Raw genomic sequence first — 19,654 nt, 5'->3', positions numbered from 1 at the left:
CAGGCTGCAGTCCACGGGGTCACCAAGAGTTGGACACAACTGAGCAACTAACACTATACTTAACCTAATGTTGGGGGGGGCAAAGAAGGGGGGATTCTTCTAAACCTACTTTTTCTATTCAATATCCCCTTTGGGTTGCTTATTCCAAACAAAATGAAAAAATTCTATTAAGTTCCAAAAGTCTTTCTTTCCACATTTATAGGTCACCATGGCCAAAGATACTCATTGGACAAATATTTCTAGAGGAGCTACTATATGCTCAGCACTGTGTTAATACCAGGAAAACAGATGAAAAACAAATACACAAGTCTAAAGATAAAACTTATGATTTAAGTCTTACTTAAGTCCAAGTAGAATACAAAGTATGAAACCTCCAAAACACTTTGTGATCAAAAGATGTCTGGAGGCAAATAGTAGAGACAGAGCCTATTACGGTTACTCTTCCACCATGAAATGAGGTGCTATGTACTTGGATCCCAGTAAATTTTTTGGCTCCCTTGGTCTGTATTTGAAAAAGATAGATACTAAAGAAAAATTAAACTAAAAAACAATATTTTTTTAAAAAACAAAAAATTCCAGTATATACACCATAGTCTTACCTTCATCTGTTTGGGTTCTTGAATTTCTAGAGCAAAGAAAGGACTTCAATGGGCTAATCAAATGCAGTAAGATTTAACTAAGTACCTAGCAAGTCAGCTACTGAAGTGGGGGTGAACTCTGGGGGTACAAAGGAAAAGGAACCAGCTTTACCCAAGTATACACCTAGAGAGACAAAATAGGTATCTAGGGAGACAAAACCTAAATAATTACAATGCACAGTAGAATGATGTAAGGTTTAAAACTGCCCCAATCTAAATTCCAGAACTTCCCCAGGCCCTGAATGACAGGACATAAGGAGGTCCCCCAAAGCTTGCTGACCTCTAACAGAGGGGTGAGGAAGCTTCAGAGAGTCCGTGCACACGTGATGGAAACAGGCCCTTAGGTTACCACCTCAGCTGCTGTGTGCGGACAGAGCAATGCTTAATCCAGGCTTCTGCTGATGAGCTTGGTGATAACCAGGGAATGCCCTGGGCCTGTTGATTTATGCTCCACTATCTGAAAAATCACTCGGCCACTTTTCTACCCCCTCAAGGGGAATTCAAATGACAGGTTTCAAATGACAGGTTTTACACCAGTCCTGAACCAAGGAACAGACTGAGAAAGCTGCTGTACCTGGGAATTCCAAAGCAAGTATCTTAGATGTTAAAAGACATGTCAAAAAATCCAATTAGTTCACCTCATCTAATTAAATGAGCTAACTGGAAATACAAAATGATCCTTTTATCTCTACTACTACCTAAATCTGCAAGTCAGCTTACTGGGAGAAAGAAAAGCAGTTTATGAGCGCACTGTGGGACAAGGAAAGGGGGACAAAAAAAAAGTTCCTGATTCTTGGTAGAAAACAATATGCAACACCGACCCAATAATATTCCCAGAAAAAAAAAATGATTTTGAATATTTCCTCCACATACAAACACAAGATTAGAGTCGCTATTATGAATAAAATACACATCTGCTTATTCTCTGCAGCCAAGCAGTATTATGTTTGAGATGACGGCGGAAGGTCCCACTTACATTTAATGAACTGTCCCTAGAGTCTCTTTTGCAAAAGCTGATGTTAAAGAACACGCTATAGGATTCTGTGATTTACAACAAGGATACGATCCTGTTCTTTTGGGGGCGGGAGGATGTAATAAAGTGCCAAGGGATAAGGTGTGGCCCGTGTGGTACATGTTAATCACACAGTCAGGCCCGCTTCAGTATGGAATAAAGTAGGAATCAGATCACATCTGGATTTGGTGGCAGAAATGGTTATTTCAGAACAGCTCCTACCACATGTTTGTTCATAATTGCAGCTGTGTGTCTTGAGAGAAAGAATGAAAATATAAATTACGATGTGTCTGAACCCTCCCAGATCTTCAGAACACAGGCTAAAATTTCCTCCCCAACGTTCACCCTGACTGCAATTACAAGTTTATCATCAAGGGTAGGTACAGCGCTGCTTTAACTTAGCACGCAGAAAGGGTCCAGGGGTCTGGTTCCTGCTGCAGCTGATAATGCCTTCCTAAAGAAAAGCCATCAATTGTTAACGATCATGCAAATGTGGGAAAGTAGAAAGTCATTCACTGTTATCACTTCCTGATTTGCTAAGTACCCCATCATGAGGGGACTGCGCCTCCATCTACTTGAATTGAGAGAAAAGAAAAAAGAAAAACAAATAGTATTATCTTCTCTGTCTCAAGCAGGTTTGGCTCAGAAAGTCATTTCAGGTGATGCCACCGGCACGTCTGCCAGTGTTTTACTGCTTTTTCAAAAAGCAGGAACAATGGATGGAAGCGGGGGTGGGCGAGGATGGATACGTGCATATGTATGACTGGATCATTTTGCTGAGCACTTGAAACTATCAGAACGTTGTTAATCGGGTATACTCCAAGAAGAAATAAAAAGTTTAAATAAGGAAAAAAAAGAGGCAGGAACAAGAAGATTCATGTCATCGCTCAGCTTCACAGAATGGGTGGGAAGCATGATGTGTACGTTTGCAAAAGAAAAAAAAATTCTAAGACATTAAGTCATATTAGTGATCTGCATCCTTGGTGAAACAACTTCTGGGAAATGAAAATCTGTTGTATTTTGGCAACAGTTACAACAGGTGGTTGGAATTCTGGGCACTTGCCAAACCACCTAGAACTTCTATATGACTAGCAAGCTACTGTATCACACTGCAGGTTACAGTTAGACTGAGCTATAAACAGAGCCAATGGAAGAAATGAAAGGGATGATAAATAGACACAAGGGGTAAATCGGAAACTGTACAAGACAAACGTGATTCAATGGCACAGGAAGATTAACGACAGTAACAATGGTTACTGATCGCTTACCGCGTAAGCACTGTTCTAAGCATCTTATGTGTAATATTCACTCAGTCCTCACAGTCACAACCCTATGAAGTAGGAGTTAGTATCATCCGCATGTTATAAGTGAAGAAATGGGAGGAAAGAAGACACCCAGGGTTTCATGGCTGGTGGCAGAACCACCATTCAAGCCCCTGGCTTCCAGAGCCCAAGTGCATGACCTCCATGCCACATGGTCACACTCCTGGAAGTCAAGAGGCAGGTGCTCCATTCCCTGTTCTGTCATAACCAGCCACATGACCTTGGGCAAGTTGCCCAACTTCCCTGGATCTCTACTTCCTTATCTATATAATACAAGAGTTACATCAGATCTTTAAGATGACGCCAATGAACTTATTTCTCCTCCTTCCAGATAAAACTGACACCGTGATAGCATGACTGACACCAGGCTCCTCTCCTCAGATGAAGAGACAGATGCAAAGACACACAGATGTGTGTACAGACAGACCTGCCAGCTCCAATCAGGGGCGAACTCACAGGACTCTGTGCAAGAAAACCAGTAAAGGGAAACCTGAGGACCCAGCGAGGCCCAAAGTGTCACCAACACCCCTAGAATACCTACTTCATACTTGGAATTTAAGAGCACTTAATCTCTGAGCTTATTTTTATAAAAACTTTAGATTTATTTTGACAGTATCATTTACAGTAGCCAAGACACAGAAACAACCTAAGAACAGATAAAGGAAATGTGGTCCATATACACAATGGAATATTATTCAGCCTTAAGAAAGAGGGAGAGCTTGCCATCTGGGACAACACAGATCTTGAGGGTATTATGCCAGGTGAAATAAGTCAGAAAAAGACAAATACCATATGATAGTCATACCATATGAATACCACTTGTGAATAAAAAGGTGGTCAAAAAGTACAAACTTTCAGTTTTAAGATAAATGGTCCTGGGGATACAATGTATAGCATGGTATCTAGAGTTAACAACACTGTAACGTATGTTTGAAAGCTCTTAAGAGAGTAAGTCTTAAAATTTCTCAGCACAAGAAAAAAAGTTGTAAAAATGTATGGTGATAGATGTTAACTAAACTTACTGTATAACCATTTCACAACATATACATATTGCTAACATATAGGAGGACTTCCCTGGTAGCTCAGACGGTAAAGAATCTGCCTGCAATGCAGGAAATTCAGGTTTGATCCCTGCACTGGGAAGATCACCTGGAGAAGGGAACAGCTACCCACTTCAGTATTCTTGCCTGGAGAATTCCATGGACAGAGGAGCCTGGCACAGTACGTGTATATATATAATATTCTACAATATATCTATATAAATCTTCATTTGGCAAATCATTATGATGTACACCTAAAACTAACACAATGTTATATGTCAATTATATCTCAATTTTTCAGAAAGGTCTCTTTTGATATTTCATCCTTGTTATTCTCTTTTCAGGGAAGGCAATGGCACCCCACTCTAGTACTCTTGCCTGGAAAATCCCATGGATGGAGGAGCCTGGTAGTCTGCAGTCCATGGGGTCGCTACGAATTGGATGCGACTGCATGACTTCACTTTCACTTTTCAATTTCATGCATTGGAGAAGGAAATGGCAACCCACTCCAGTGTTCTTGCCTGGAGAATCCCAGGGACGGGGGAGCCTGGTGGGCTGCCGTCTATGGGGTCACACAGAGTTGGACACGACTGAAGTGACATAGCAGCAGCAGCAGCATTCTCTTTTACCCTACTTGGGTCACTTCTTAGAGGTGGCTAAGTCTAAAATAAGTGGAGGAAAATACTACTCCTTCTCTGAACTTTACTAAACATTTAGGTACTTAAATTTTATCTTCATATAGAATACTATTCAATTTTTTAAAAAACATGTAATATAGCTCTACAATCTAAATACAGAGCATATTATACATTTCCAGTCTCTGAATCAATAAAAGACTGACGACCCTACACTTACAGATTTGCAACATTACACTTGCAATGCTTAAAAATGCAGTTATCATAAAAGGTGTTGCTTAAAGGTAGCTTTTTTAATGCAGTGTGAATTTTAAAGGAGCATGTGGCATTTAAGAAATGATGTCTTCAAGAAAAATTTATTCTCTGTTGCTCAGTAAAGCTGAAGCATCTCGGTATTAGATCCGTTCTGATTAGATTTTCAGATTGCTTCAGATATACAGACCTAGAAATCATTTTGGAAAATGACCTTCCCAAGCTTTGTAAAAACCTAAAATATAATTCATATTTAATCAAGTGTCATATGATGGCCACCAAACCAGAATCCTTATTTAAGACCTACTAAGAAGCCAAGTAAGTGTGATCCAGTGTCTTCTCTCTGATCTACACACCTTGAATACTTCTACGCAATATCCGAACAATTCCACAAGCTAACACAAACAAGTCAGCAGATTTTTACAGGCAGGAAATGGAGGCCAATGAGAGAAACAATGGAATACCTTCCCTCTGCTTTTTTTCCCCTTTGCTTTTTAATTAAATGATAAATCTCAATATGAATTCATTAGAAGCCTGATAGCTCAATTAAGCACCGTGTTACTATATACTCTGGGGCAATGCTTCAATATCAGTTAACAGAGTTGGGATGTAACCTGAGCAGGAAATGAAAGCCAAAAGTTATATTCAACCTACCATTTGGGAGAAAAATTGCAATTAAGGGGGGACAGAAAGTCCCAATATCTACAGACTGTTAAAATTAAATGACAAAAACACCATAATGGTTTCTCCTGTAGCAATAAATTCCTTAGATTCACATTACATAGTAAAGCCTGTCAGTTCATTTTAATTTGGTTTCACGGATAGCTTATTCAACAGAACAAGAACAAAAAAGAAAAAGAAAGGAAACTACTGTGGAGGGGCAGAAAAAGGTTATTGGGAGAAATATCCCCTTTGGAAATAAAAAGAAACTGGGTGAATCAGTAAATGATGCACTTGGGGAGAGCACAGGGATTCCTGGGCTGTAAACCAAAGACAGGGACACCTACAGACCCATACATTGAATCGATAGTCAGCCGCATTTTGATTAAACACAGTAATCAAATAAATACATGTTAAAGAAATGTAATTAAATACATGTAAAATAAATGAATAAGTGTGATTTACCAAATTAATTTTTTAAATTTACAAATAAACGTAACTTGTTTAAATAAATGTAATTTCTCTTTTTCATTTACCCACCAAAAACTGAGTGCCCAGTGTGGGTGGGTCAGGCACAGTGCTAGGCTGTGAAGATACATCAGTGACTGGGCTCAGTGTCCCTTTACCAACAGGGCCTTCCTGCCCCCACATTTACTGTAAATGCCCCACTCCCATTCTCACTGTGCATCCACATCACCTGGTGAGCGTTTCTAAACACCTGAACTTCATCCCCCAAGAGTCTGATTGGCCAGGACTAGGACCTGGGCCCCGTTTCCAGAAGTTCCCCAGGTTGAGAGCCAATATCTTCACCCCTTTCCATAGGTTGTTTTCTTCCCAGGATCCAAAGCTTTCTAACATAGGCCACAACAGACATGGTTATCAGTCTCCAATCGTTAGACTGGGGCCATCACGGGGCAGGAATGTGTGTCTGTTTGGGTCAGTGTTGAATCCCCAGTGCCTGGAAAACAGCAGGTGCTCAGTAAGTATCAGCTGAGTAAGTTCAGTGCAAAACCAACCTGAATCCTCCCCTTAGGGCCTATACAATTTCTGGAAAGAGAGAAAAACAGATAGTTAAACAAATGGAAAAAAACACAGCCGTGCCAGGGAGAACAGTTCTACAAGAGCCCAAAGCAGGGGATTGTGAGATGTCTGGGGCCTCAAGGAAGTGACTCTGGAAGAAATGAACGGAGCAGGGGACAGCTTTCCAAGAGAGAGACAGGAGGGCATGCGGGGAAAAGGAGGAAGAGGAGGAATGAGACTCCACTAAGAGCCTGAGGACAGAAAGGCAGGTGGAGCTGCACCTGCTCCAGCCCCACCCCCACCATACTGTATGGATGAACAAGAAGCCTCGAAGGCGAACCCCAGTACCATGGCGGCACGGTCCTATGTTTATCAGTGCCGCTGCGGATGCTTCCCACCGGTCTGTCAGAATGCCAGCATTTATGCAGGATGTATGAAATCCATTCCAGATTTCCACCCACTGGTCCCCATGCTGGACGCCCCTAGAAAGGGGAAAAGCAGGACATGCGCCCCAACGCACCATCCAGGCAGCCTCTAAGCTCTAGACAAGTGGCTCTTCATCCCCTTATGGGCACGTTCTCTCTCTAATTCCTAGCCTCCACACTCCACACCTGGGGCAGCTCTTTACCTGAGCCCAGGGCCCAAGTCACTCGGAAGACTAGTCAATCAAGAATAACTAGCATCACAGGCCCACACAGCAATACCAGAAAACTTTGTATTTCTCATTACAGTACTGATATGTATCATAAAACCCCAGAAATCTGAGTTAGCAACAAATACCAGAACTTTGATACAAGTCCCAAGGACATCCCTTGTACCCCGAGCCCTTGGGGAACTTGCTGAGTTTAGTATTAATAGATAAGCTTTCAAATGGAGAGCTTCTTTTGAGGGCCACCAAAATATTTTTATTTTCACCACAGGGGTTAAAAAAAAAAAAGTTATAAAACTCATTACATGCTCCCTGACTTACTTAAACAAAGGCCAGTGTACACAAGTGATGGCTTGTGGTCGGCACTATGCCATGGCATAGTTTATCCAATATTTACAGGAGCTCTGGTCGGTGTGACCGCCACAGAGCTAGGGGACAGGACCCACAGGCACACGTATGGGATATCTGTAGGACACGCTCAGGCTCTGGGCCAGCTGAGCTTAAATGGCAGGGCTTCTTGGATGGATAAGAAGATGTGGTACATATATATATATATATATATATATATATATATATATATACACACATAAAATAGAATATTACTCAGCCATAAAAAGGAACGAAATTGTGTAATTTGTAGAGATATGGATGGACCTTGAGACTGTCATAAAGAGTGAAGTAAGAAAGAAAAATACCGTATAATATCACTTATATACGGAATCTAGAAAAACGATACAGATGAACTTATGTGCAAAGCAAAACTAGAGACACAGATGTACACACAAACATATGTACGGATACCAAGAGGGAAAAGGGACAGTGGGATGAATTGGGAGACTAGCACTGATACTACGTATAAACTTAGCAACCAATGAGAACCTACTGTAGAGCACAGGGAACTCTACTCAAGGCTCTGTGATGACATAAATAACAAGGAAATACAAAAAAGAGGGAAAATATGTATATGTATGGCTGATTCACTTTGCTGTACAGCAGAAACTAACACAACATTATAAAGCAACTACACTCCCATAAAAATAAATTAAAAAAAAAAATTTCAGGGCGGGCTTCTTTACTTCTTCTGGGTGTTGCCACTTCCCGGCCTGCTTCCTTCTATTTGGGTTGCCAGCTGTCCCTTCTTCCCAGACCTGCCTTCCCAAGAATCCCTCTCTCTTTAAATTGATTGCTTTGAATCTGCTGTGGGCTAAGAAACCAGATGACCAAGCTGGTTAAAACTGTCTCTTCTTCAGTAAGATGAAATAAATTCTAGGTGAGAAACACGAGTGATATTCTATAAATCAATCACGCTATTGTTGACGCATGTGTGTGGTCTTTATGACATCAACTCCAGCTGTGCAGAAGCAACAGACGCCAACGTGAAGAACGTAGGCGCAGAATGCCAATGGCCCTTGGTTGGTACCCCTGCTGTGTGCACTTAGGCAAGTCACTTATAAAGATTCTCTGAACTTTGTTCTGCATCTCAAATGCATATCTTCCTGCTTGGGTGGACATAAAGATTCAAGAAGATACCGCCCATTACCCAGCACATGGTACACTCTCAAGAATGCTATCATCATCATCAACCAGGCTCAAATCTGTCAGTGCCAACAGGATATGGCTTCAACAGTGTTTACCACAGCCAACTTCCCCTAACCACAGCCCCCGTTTCAGGAAGCAACTTTAGGCTGCTCTTTGCAAAAGGATAGCCACCAATTCAATCAAGAATGACAATCTGACAGGGCAGCCTTTTAACTGATGAGGTTGCCACCAGACCTAGAGACGTGGCCTAATACAAATGGCTCTCCCTTGAAGGAGTAAGGATACCCAGGGCAGCCAAGCAGGCTGGTTTCATCCAGCGCCTGCATGAGAGAATTCAGGAAGGACTGGCCCGTGGTTGGCAGACACACACAGGGACAGAGGTGCCAGCCAGGGCAGAGATGAAGGTCCAGATGGAGATACCCAGGTGTTGTGCTGGGTCCTGAGAACTCACTGGAGCAGTTCCAATCCAGCTTCTGTTCCCTGTGCCCTTCACAATAAATCCTGTGACCTAAGGTGGCCTGAGCGGTACTCTGCTCTTTGCAACCTAAGGGCCTGTGGAACCAACCCATGCGGTATTCTCCCAAAAGTTACCCTCAACTGATCAGGGTGCCGAAGTCACCTGCAAAAGTGACCATCCGCATTCTTGGAGCAGTCGCCCAGGAAACTTGGAGGATGTGGAGGCAAGGCAGTGCCTGACTGCCCCAGAGACAGCCCACTCCACCTTCTCGTACCCTTGCCCCAGCCCACCTGCAAGCTCCAATGCCCATCTACATCTTTCCACAGCCCACAGAAACAATGGGTAGCCTTCCAGAGCACCTACCACAATTTCCTGAGGATTACACATCAAGAGAGAGGTGAGCAGTTATTTCTGTGGCTTAGTAAAGAGCCAAGTTATGAAACAAAGCAAACCTCTGTGGCTGATTAGAAAATGGCAGGAAGATGGTTTTTAATAAACACCACCACCTTGCAGAGCACATTAGCATTTACCAGTTTTTGCATCAGAAGCATGCACCCACACTACCTCCTTTCAATGTCCCAGCGAGGGGTTGTGATCCCCACTCACAGATGTGGAAACTGAGGCTGAGAGGTTCATCACCTAGTCCAGAAATGTGTGTGGGTCAGTGACTTCCCTGGTCCAGGGTCGCTGCACTCTTCTAAAGGGCTTTGAGGGAAACAAGAAGGTACACAAGACAAGCAAAGTTCTCCAGAATTCTCACTGCTGCTCAAAGCAATTACGATGCAAAGAGAGCCTAACTAACTAGGCCTAAGGAATTCGGTTCACTTTGTTTTCTCTCTTGGTTTTTTGCTTTTCTTCTTTTCCTGGCCACACAGAGAGCCTTGTGGAATTTTAGTTCCCTGACCAGGGATTGAACCCAGGCCCTCAGCAGTGAAAGCACTGAGCCCTAACCAATTCCCCCCTGACTTGGTATTTAAATCACTTAGAATAGTGCCTCATTTGCACTTAGAATCCCAGATCTGACCTGGACACCCCTCAGGCAAAGCCACTACCTCAATTCACCTCCAAAGAACTGTAAACTCAACAACCAAAGAGAAAAGAGATGAGGGACTTTGAGCGACTGATACAATTAACTTAAAAAATGACACCTACCCAGGTTAGGCCCACAGATTCTGAGATCCCAGGAAAGGATTGCAGAATGCAGGGAGGAAGAAGTCTACTCAGTAAGAGACACAACAGAGGGTTTTGGCTCCAGCAAAAACAAAACTTCAAAGGGACCAGAGCTGTGGGAGCTTCAAAGACCCCCTGCAGGACCAATTAACACCTACAAATGTTTATCTAAGCAGTCATTTCTTGATGGCTACTTCTCTAAATGGGTGCTCAGACTCACCTCAAGAACAGCTATTCCTCCAAAAGGGATCTGGGTGGGGGCTGGGAGGAAGGAAGTGCTGTATTTTCCGAGAGAGACCTTAGTCAAGAAGAAAACAAATCCTCAGTACAGTGACATTCATCACAGGCCCAAGTACAAGAAAAGACGGGAAACAAGTTAAATCTGTTAACTCAGAAAATGGAAATCAACTAGGATATAGCCATGAGTTACTAAAAAGAACTATGCAGCCATTAAAAATCCTATTTTAATATTTTAATAGGCTTTTCCTATTCAGAGGGAGAGAAAAATGCTCTGGGATAATGTTAAGAAAAAAGCAACATGTAAAAATACATTTAAAGTCGGACTCTGACTTTATAAAACCCACTGAGGAGGCTGGCCGGAAGTTTGCTGTGTTCACTCCTGGATGCCCCAAGCTCCAACACCTATGTGTCTGGCACAAACAAGACACTGAAAGAAAATGTGTCAGATTCATTGTTTACTATTAATTAAGCAGTAATTAACATATCTGTAGAAGGTACTTGGATATGCAGAGACAGAATGACATAATCACAGAGGTGTACATTTTGGTTATAAAAGGTGAGCTTCTGAAGTTTAACAATAGTGGTGAGCTCTTATTGTGGGGATTAGAGAAGAAACTTATTTTCATATTCCTATCTTTTGCATTTGCCTAATTTTTCACAAAAGCTCTGCATGCTGGTTGTGGTTGTGGTAGTCACTCAGTTGTGTCCCACTCTGAGACCCCATGGGCTGCAGAGCCCACCAGGCTCCTCTGTCCATGGGGCTCTCCAGGCAAGAATACTGGAGTGGGTTTCCATTCCCTTATCCAGGGGGTCCTCCCGACCCAAGAATCAAACCCAGGTCTTAGGCTCTGCATAACTCATAATTTTTTAACCACTGTTTTTCCATAGGGATCCTGAGGGTAGAGAGTAGTGGTGTGCTATGCTCTAGAAACTTGGCCCATTCTGTCCGAAGTGGAACCTTCCAGCGGGTCTCCCACTTCTACAGGATCACCCCTTCTTACCTGGGGCAACGATCACTCCTGTACCATCTCACAGGTTCCCTGACACCTAGTGTGGTCACTCCAGTACACTCTCACGGGTTCACTGACACCTGGGAGAGGGCAAACTCCGCAAGGTGTTATCAGTGAGGGCAAAGGTCACATACCATTCACTGCCTCACTTTTCTGGGAAGAGCTTTAGGAGAGAATGAAAGCCAGAATCTACAGAGTTATTAACAAGCCTTGAACTGAACGGAAGAGTTGAAGGAGTTCAATGCTTTTGCTGTTCAGCCATTAAGTTGTGGTCTGACTCTTTTCCATGGCATGAACTGCAGCACGCCACGCTGATAAATGGGGCCATCTTGATCCCATCTCTGAGCCAAATTTTTCCTTGGAAAACGTGTATAGAAAGGAAATCGGGGGGGGGGGGGGGGGGGAGAGATATGATGCACAAACACTGGAATGATATTAAACTCACACACAACTGTGAACAGGCAGACATGTTGTTTGGCTCTTTAAGGTGGTAACGTCCTGTCGAGGGAGCACTGTCTTCGGCATTCAGAATGCCTGGTTTGGGCACCACCGAGTCCTCACCGGACACAACTGTGGCTCCTTACTTGACCTTCTCGAGGCCTGCACTCCTATCTGTAAAATGGAGATCTTACACTGGTTGAAAGGCTTAAGGCGCTAATAAAGGCAACCTGACGTCAGGCACTGGACAAACGCCATGCAATTGTGAGGAGGTCCTTGCGCATTAGAGGAACTTGGTCACTGGGCAGAAGAGCTTTGAAGGAAGACCAGATGGTTGTTGAGCTCAAGGAAATGCGAACTCCTATGTTCACATCCAGGCACAAACATGCTCCAGAGTCTGGGGCATCTAGTGACCACTGAGCCAGAGAGGTTCCTCTGAAGAGGCGGGAAAATGACGGTCAGGAGGGAGCAGCAGGCTTCAGAGAAATGAGAGGAGCCACACAGCTTGGGCTGTAGCCCCCATTCAGGCCCCACAAGCTGTGCAGCCTACAATGATGCACCTCACCAGAGCAGGCCTCAGCTCATGCACCTGGAACGGAACGTGGCCTGACGAGACACCCGTGAGCAGAGGAGCCAGGCCCTACCAAGCACAACCTTTGGTGTTACCTTGGCATACTCAAGGTCATTGTCAGCAGGTGTCTCATTGTCACAATTCTGGGGAGGCACATCCACAGGCCTTCCAACAAAGGGAACACGCGTTTTGGCCAAGTCTGTGCCATCCAAAGCTGATGTCACAGTCACGGGGACGACCAACGTGGCCTCTCACAGGCAGGGCCTTCCTAGCAAGCCATTCTCTGCAGGCTTAGGTCAAGGCCTCTACTGGCAATGGTCATTTGTTGAACTGGACTCAATCAATCTACAGTGTCTTTAGCAGTAGCACACAGAACCCCAACCTTTAGGGATTCCTTACAAACCAGGTTCTTGAGCTCTCTCCAGAAAGCAAGTTCAGAGGAATTGAGAAAAGTGTGGGGGTTGGGGGTGGGGGGTAATGGGGAAGAGTGTTAGAGAAAGTTTAAGAACCTCAGTTCAAGAAGACACAATTGTCAACTTCAAGATTAGCCTAGGGCTGGCCTTAGCTTTATTTTAAAACTGTGACTTTGTGGTTTATTTTAGAAATGTGTTGGTGCTACTGTACACCTGTGGGGGAAAGGGTGCTTCTACATTTAAAACCTGAGAAGCACAATTTCCACCTTTCATGCCTCCAAGGTTCCCTGCTGGATCGCGAACTGGCTCAGGTGTCTAGGAACATAGCTTGGGAAAAGGGGGAATAAACACATCATTTACTTGTACACATTTTGTGCTTGCCATGAATGCATCTGAATTCAGCTTCTCATTCAGTGAATTAATTCCTTGAGGCCAAACTGAAAGGTTCCCACAACTCCTACTCAGACACAGCAGCTCCAGGGACCTCCAACTTAGTTGGCAATGAAAAGAAATATGCAAGCCCGAGAGCAAAAGTTCTCAAGTCTGACAATGCCCTTTAGTAGTGGCTGTGCACCAACTCCTAAAACTAGATGACAAATTATACATCTATGTGCCTTCTTTTTTTTTTTCCCACAAAGCTTGTCCAAAGTCTTTATCAGCTTCCCAAATGAGTCCAAGAGAAATCCTATAAGAAACACCATCAACAAGGACCTTCCAGTGTCTGGAGAGCTTTCAAGTGTGTCTGTAATTAAAGATAGAATATTGTAGGTCAAGGAAGAGAAAGTCAGAAAAAGGTTTACTTTCTAGGACTACCCCTGCCACGAACCAGTTTTCTGACCTTAAGCAAATCCATCAGTCTATCCCTCAGTTTCCACATCAGCAAAAGGAGGATGTTTGGAAGTCGAATGATTCCTTAACCTCGGGACCCTTAAAAATACCAGGATTTTGAGCTTCAACAAACACAGGAAAAAGGTGTCCAAAAGGCCTGCACAGAATCCTGCCTGTTACCAGAAGAGCACCTTAAAATATTCTCCACCGCTTTCCTCGGAGGGGTCAAAGATAGAAGCCACCTCTCATTTCCTTCTCTTTCTTCTATTTCAGAAAGCCAAATTTGAAGTTTCACAATAATGCCCTCTGAAGGGATCTGAACTACGTAGTTCATGCAAAAACTACGGTCATTCTGTAAGAATGCATAAGAAGCTCAAAAGATGTAAAATAGAATTTCTCTAAAGCCTCATTACAAATCATGTAATCACCGCATCAACTTCTTTTAGCCGGCGTCATCTACATCTGTGAATATATGTAACTGATGAAAATTAATTATGAGTGTCATAAAAATGGATGTTCTAATATAATCCTAGATGTCTGGGTCACAACTATTGCTCTATTACAAGACAAAAGTCTTTCCCTTTATTCCACGTAGCTCTTCTATACCTTTAGCAATAAATGTCTGCTTTTCACAAAAGTGACGGTGAGATGAAGAAACTAAGTATTTATTGTCACTTAAGACTAAATTTCACTAAAAGCAACTTTTTTAGTTGTACATATTCTATGGTATCCTAACTTGGCCATGAGACCATAAATTTTCAATCTAATTATCATTCCCCTAATTGTAGAGCAAAGTTATATGTAGTTACTTGTGGTAGCAAATTAAACTGAAGCATTTTCATAGACACTTGGTAATAAAAAAAAGAAGTAAATGAAAACAGATTCTGTTTTCACAAGCCATTATCAAGTGAACGCTTATAGAGTGCCCTGAAGCCATCTAAAACCCATTCTACCAAAAGATAAACTAAGGTTCAAGATGATGAATCAGAAGTCACACCATTAGGCAGTATGAGAAGTCGAACTTAGATAACTTCTATAGACCTAACTGCAACATCCTCCTCTAGAATGCTGGAACGAGATCAGCATTTGATTGGAGGAGTTCTGTGTCTGATACATGCACGGCTGACTTCCAGAAAACATCAGGATAAATAGCAAAGTACAGTAGTTGGGCTTACTTCAGAGCACAAAACAGGTTGCCTGCTGTGTGAGCATTCTCACCACATCAGAGCTCATTCTTCATCTTCATATCTTCCAAAGTCAACGCAATAGGCAATCGTGTTTGCAAACACCATTTAGCAACGATAAAGCATCCAGATAACTCAGTGAGAGGAATGAGTTAAAACTCCAGGTCAACCAGGCCAATGAATACAAACGTTCTACAGCACCATCCCATCCCAGGAAACGAGGTTAGCACTGGAAAGTATGCAAAAGAGGAATGAAGAAAATCCAGAAGTGGCTGTGAAAGAAACCCCTGCTCAGGAGAAAGAAGCAACTTGCCTTCCTCACTAAATGCCACTTTTCAAAGGAGACTCAATCCTGAGGGCCTGACCCCTTGTGGCCTTAAAAATAAACCAAAACAAGGGCGTGGGTATCAGATTTCTTGGTGCAATCACAAAGGGGTCAAAAATTAGGGAAATTTAATGAGCAAAAATTAAAAGTTTCTAGAAAACGAACCCCTCCTTCCCTCATTGCCAAAATCTCTAGAAAAATGCTTCAGCAGAGAATGTAGACATTTAATATTCATTTGAGGCCTAGGAAGGTAAAGCAGATATGATTGTTGTATTGGATGGAGGGTGTTTCCCAAATAAATGCACAATTCCAATTTCTTAAGGTAAGATCTCAGGTCCAGCTCCTTTGGAAGAATGAAGACCATCATGATCTTTCTACAAAATTCAGTAAGACTGCTTTAGACTGAAAGGTTAAGACTTCATCTCGAGTTACTCCACCATAAACCAGACAAAGAAATTCTTCAAAGGCTATGAGCATTTTTTTGTTACAAGCACCCACAGGAATAGGTCAATGTAAATGTCGTGTAAACAAAGCGTTCATTACCAACCACAGTTCCTTTTGTGAGAAAAATTGAAGCCAGGGCAACTGCACCCAACATTCACAGGTAACTGCCCCTGAAGCAGGGGACAATTTAGATTCATAATTGACCCTACAGCCTCAGGCTTTGCTTATGCTTGAAAGGCAAGAGGTGTTGGGGGTTGGGGAATCCCAGTGTTTGATCCCCTCTCCTTTACTGTCTACGATCAAGTACAGGAGGACTTGAACTTCCTTTCCAATCCCTCCGACAAGAGGCCTGAGTGTCTGAGGAAATCCACAGACAACAATCAAACCTTTCATTTCAGGGCCCTTTCCCCACCATGCCCCTTCCGGTTCCAATCAGGTCTGCGAAGCGTTTCCCCTATTCTGCATTTCATGAATCAACTGCAAAATCCGCCAACCTCTTGTACTCAGCGGAGAGGTTCCCCTTGCTTCCTTGGGTAGCACAAGGCTGCTCTGGTTTTTAACTGGCGTAACGTGGAAATGCACCGTAGGAGCTCACTAACTCTTTCAAAGCCAGACACAAGTTGAGTAACTAGAGCTCCCACCCCATCCACCAGGAAAGGGACCCTCCAAGCTCAGGTTAAAGCCCATTGGTGGAAACTAGTTTTGACAGCCCCCCCCCCCTTCTCTAGTCCAGTGTGTCAGTTACCATCTTTGTGAAGGAAAAGGGAGAGTGAGAAAGGCTACAAAGTCTCCAGCTCAGTTACTTAGCAACTGGACAAAACTTGCTTCACTCCAGAGGGTGAGGAGGCATCTCACCATGCATTCAGAGAGTAACAGTCTCTGATTTACATGCAAATTGATAAAGACAAAAGGGAAGAGGAAATCTAAATTAGCAACTGGAGTTTACAGCAGTAGAGCTGAGGCCCAGATTTACAAACAGCTTTCTCCCAGGGGGGGAGGCAGGATATATACATACCAACAAGCACACATGAATGAATGCATGCGTGCATGCAAGATCACAGGCCCTAACCAGCTTAAAGTCCCCCTTCATAAAAGTCAATGCCATCTGGGAGTAGGGAAGAGACAGGCACAGAAAGTTTAGGAGCTAAAATTAGAGCACTTCCACTACTAACACACATTTAAGGTTTACGGAAAGATGACAACTGGAGGGTGGGAGAATCCCAGGGAAAGCAGCTTCCCCTCCCTCCTCGTGAGAACAGCAAATAAAGCATCAGTCTTGGGTGGAAGGTCTCGAGATTGGGTGGATTTAGAGCCTCTGGGGTCCCTATAACCTCTCACAACACTCTCCTGGCTCCGCCGTTGAAGCGCAGGTTCCAAACTTGGATCAAACTCACACCCTTCATAGAAGACACATCACCTTGAAGGTTTTCCAAGCAAGAGGGAGACACTGTCACCTACTTGGCCCAAGAAAGTGCTCCAGGCTTTTCCGTTTGCCCGAGGAGCTCCAACTCTGGGTCCTCAGCTCCGAGCCACACACCGAAAAACCAGGCTGCTCCATCCCAGGCTTGGAGCAAGAGGAAGAGGACCGGAGGGGCTCCCCTGTCCCACCCCCATTCCCCAAGCTCACACCTGGACCCAGGTGAGCAAGGCCCGGGGCTAACCCACTGAGGCCCGTCACTTACTTCTCGTACTCGGTGTTGTCCCGGTCACAGCGAGAATCCTTGTGCTTCTGCCAGTCTTTGCCATGCTTGCAGGTGGTGAGCAGCACTACGTCCTCCCCGTTATGGACGTGATATAAGGCATTCCTGGTGTCTGACCCTATCCCTGTCAGGTACCTCTTCCCCTTGAAGACCAGCATGTACTTCCTGAGAGGAGGGATAGTGTTAAACTTCAAAAACCCCCTCTCCCCTCCTGTCCTGGGATGATCCTTAGAAAAGAGGGGAATAGAAACATCAAAGTTGGGTCGGAAGTTTTCAGTACTGATGCTGGCTTTAGCCAGCATCGCCTGGCCGATGTCAAACCCCACGTCCTCGGTGTAGTCAGGCCAAGTGCCAGAATATAAATTAAAAATTAAATGATTCCTACCGTTGTTCCACAAGTGGAGACTCTGCACTTTGGATCTCAAATTGTGCACATACTGAGGTGACAACTGGTCTCGGTCTAAAGTGTCCAGACTCAGGACAAAGAGGCACGCCTGGCTGGGGTCCGAGGTATAGAACCTGGAGCCCTCGATGGCCGCTAGAATGTTTTGGTAACTTTCAGCAATTTTCTCCCCTTTTTGCTGTGGGTAGACGTAGACTTTGAAGCCGTTTTTCTTGCAAAGGGTGAAATCGAAGCAGGACTCCATGCGGCACTTCTTGCCTTTGTAGATGCTCGAGTTGGCCTCTCGCTTCTGCCGGGGCGAAACGTGCACACTGGAATCCTCGTTTTCCAATTGATCCCAGGGAACGAAGGGGCGCAGAGCGTCCGGGAAGCGGGGCCAGAAATGATCCGGACTCGGATGGTGCAAGCCATTCCGACCGCTGTGCTCTTCTCTCCGGCTGTGGCTTCTCGATGCCCTAAACTGCAAGCCTCCGAAATAAAACAAAAGGGCGAGACAAGAGCCAGCTGAGAGCAGGATGAAATAGCGTTTTTTGGCCTGCATGTGTCCTGCCTGGGTCAAGAGGATTGTAAATAAACACAAGAATCACCCAAGTTTCCCAATCAACACTTTCAGCTCCAGTCCGCCATCTTCCCGCCCGTAAAGACTTCAAACTCTCCGCTCCCACCTTCTCTGGATGCCTTTCCCCAAGCCGTGGACTGATCCAGCGCATGTGGGCGATTTCTTTAACTTTCTCCCCTTCGGTCTTTCATCTTTGGGTTGCACAATGGAAGGGAGAGAGCGGGGCGAAATATCTCGCACCCAGGTCGGGCGAGCAGCGGACTGTAATTCTCTTGCATGCAACAAGACCGAGGAAAAGAAAGAGAGGGGGGGGTGGGGGGGGGGGGGGGAAAGCTCCCAATGCCCAATCAATGGCAAGACGAAGTGATTTCCTTGCCTCTCGGATTCCTCTCGGCAGCGTGGAAAACGAGCCCCTGGAAAGCAACTTCAACTCATCCAGGCTCCCGTGCAGAACACTCCGGTTCCAACAAGTCAGCCGATCCCCGGGTTCAGCCGGCTAGTGCATCTTGCAGCTGGGGCGCCGTAACCTCACAAATCCCTGCATCTCTCTTTATTCCCTTCTGCAGCAGCTCCAAGACTCCGGCGGTGTTTACTCCTGCGCTCGCGGGGCCGGCCCCCGGGACGCGCGGCGGCCCGGCTGGAGAAGGCTGGAGGCGGCGGCGGCGGCGCTGGGTGACGGCGGCGGCGCGTCCTCCCCGCGGGCAGTGCCGGCCCCGAGCGGCGCTTCCCAGGCCCCCGCGCGATCGCTGCCGACCGCCGCGTTCGGTCGCCGAATGTTACCCGGTTCTGAATGTTACACTTACACATTCCATTCCCGACACTACAGCGCTGACCTCATCCATCCACGCAGCCCGCGCTGCCATTGGCCGAGCGTCACGTCCGGGGTGGGCGGTGCTTCCGCTGCGCCCATTCATAACCCCCGGCCACCGGCAGAGGCGCCGGCGCGGCGCTGAGGGTGCGGGCGGCGAAGGGACCCCGGGGCGCCTCGGCCGGGCCCCAGCGGGCGGAGCGCGGGGCTGCCCCGAGAGAGTCCGCGGCCCTTCGGTGCCCCGGGATCCAGACCCCGGCCTGGGCCGCACCACCTGCAGCCGCCGCGCCGGGAAACCAGCGCCTCCCAGAGGCGCCTGCGGGCGCGCGGAGGCTGG

At 45.2% G+C, this 19,654-nt stretch overlaps 1 protein-coding gene across 2 annotated transcripts in view; it reads right to left on the bottom strand.

Moving 5' to 3' along the window:
* Nucleotides 1-19,334, bottom strand: part of EXT1 (exostosin glycosyltransferase 1) — a 313,806-nt gene extending 294,472 nt beyond the window's left edge. Inside the window, exon 1 of one of the 2 annotated variants that reach the window (XM_061439083.1) lies at nucleotides 17,530-19,334. In XM_061439083.1, the coding sequence (XP_061295067.1) occupies nucleotides 17,530-18,491 (962 nt within the window). In that variant the 5' untranslated portion in view covers nucleotides 18,492-19,334. The remainder of the gene's footprint in view (nucleotides 1-17,529) is intronic. The other variant, XM_061439084.1, reaches the window with a different exon arrangement.
* Between the last annotated feature and the right edge of the window lie 320 nt (nucleotides 19,335-19,654).

The sequence above is a fragment of the Bos javanicus genome, chromosome 14 (genome assembly GCF_032452875.1).
Source record: "Bos javanicus breed banteng chromosome 14, ARS-OSU_banteng_1.0, whole genome shotgun sequence".
NCBI classification, from domain to species: Eukaryota; Metazoa; Chordata; class Mammalia; order Artiodactyla; family Bovidae; genus Bos; species Bos javanicus.
The sequence above is the reverse complement of the archived record's forward strand: the minus strand, read 5'-3'. Positions and strand labels throughout refer to the sequence as shown.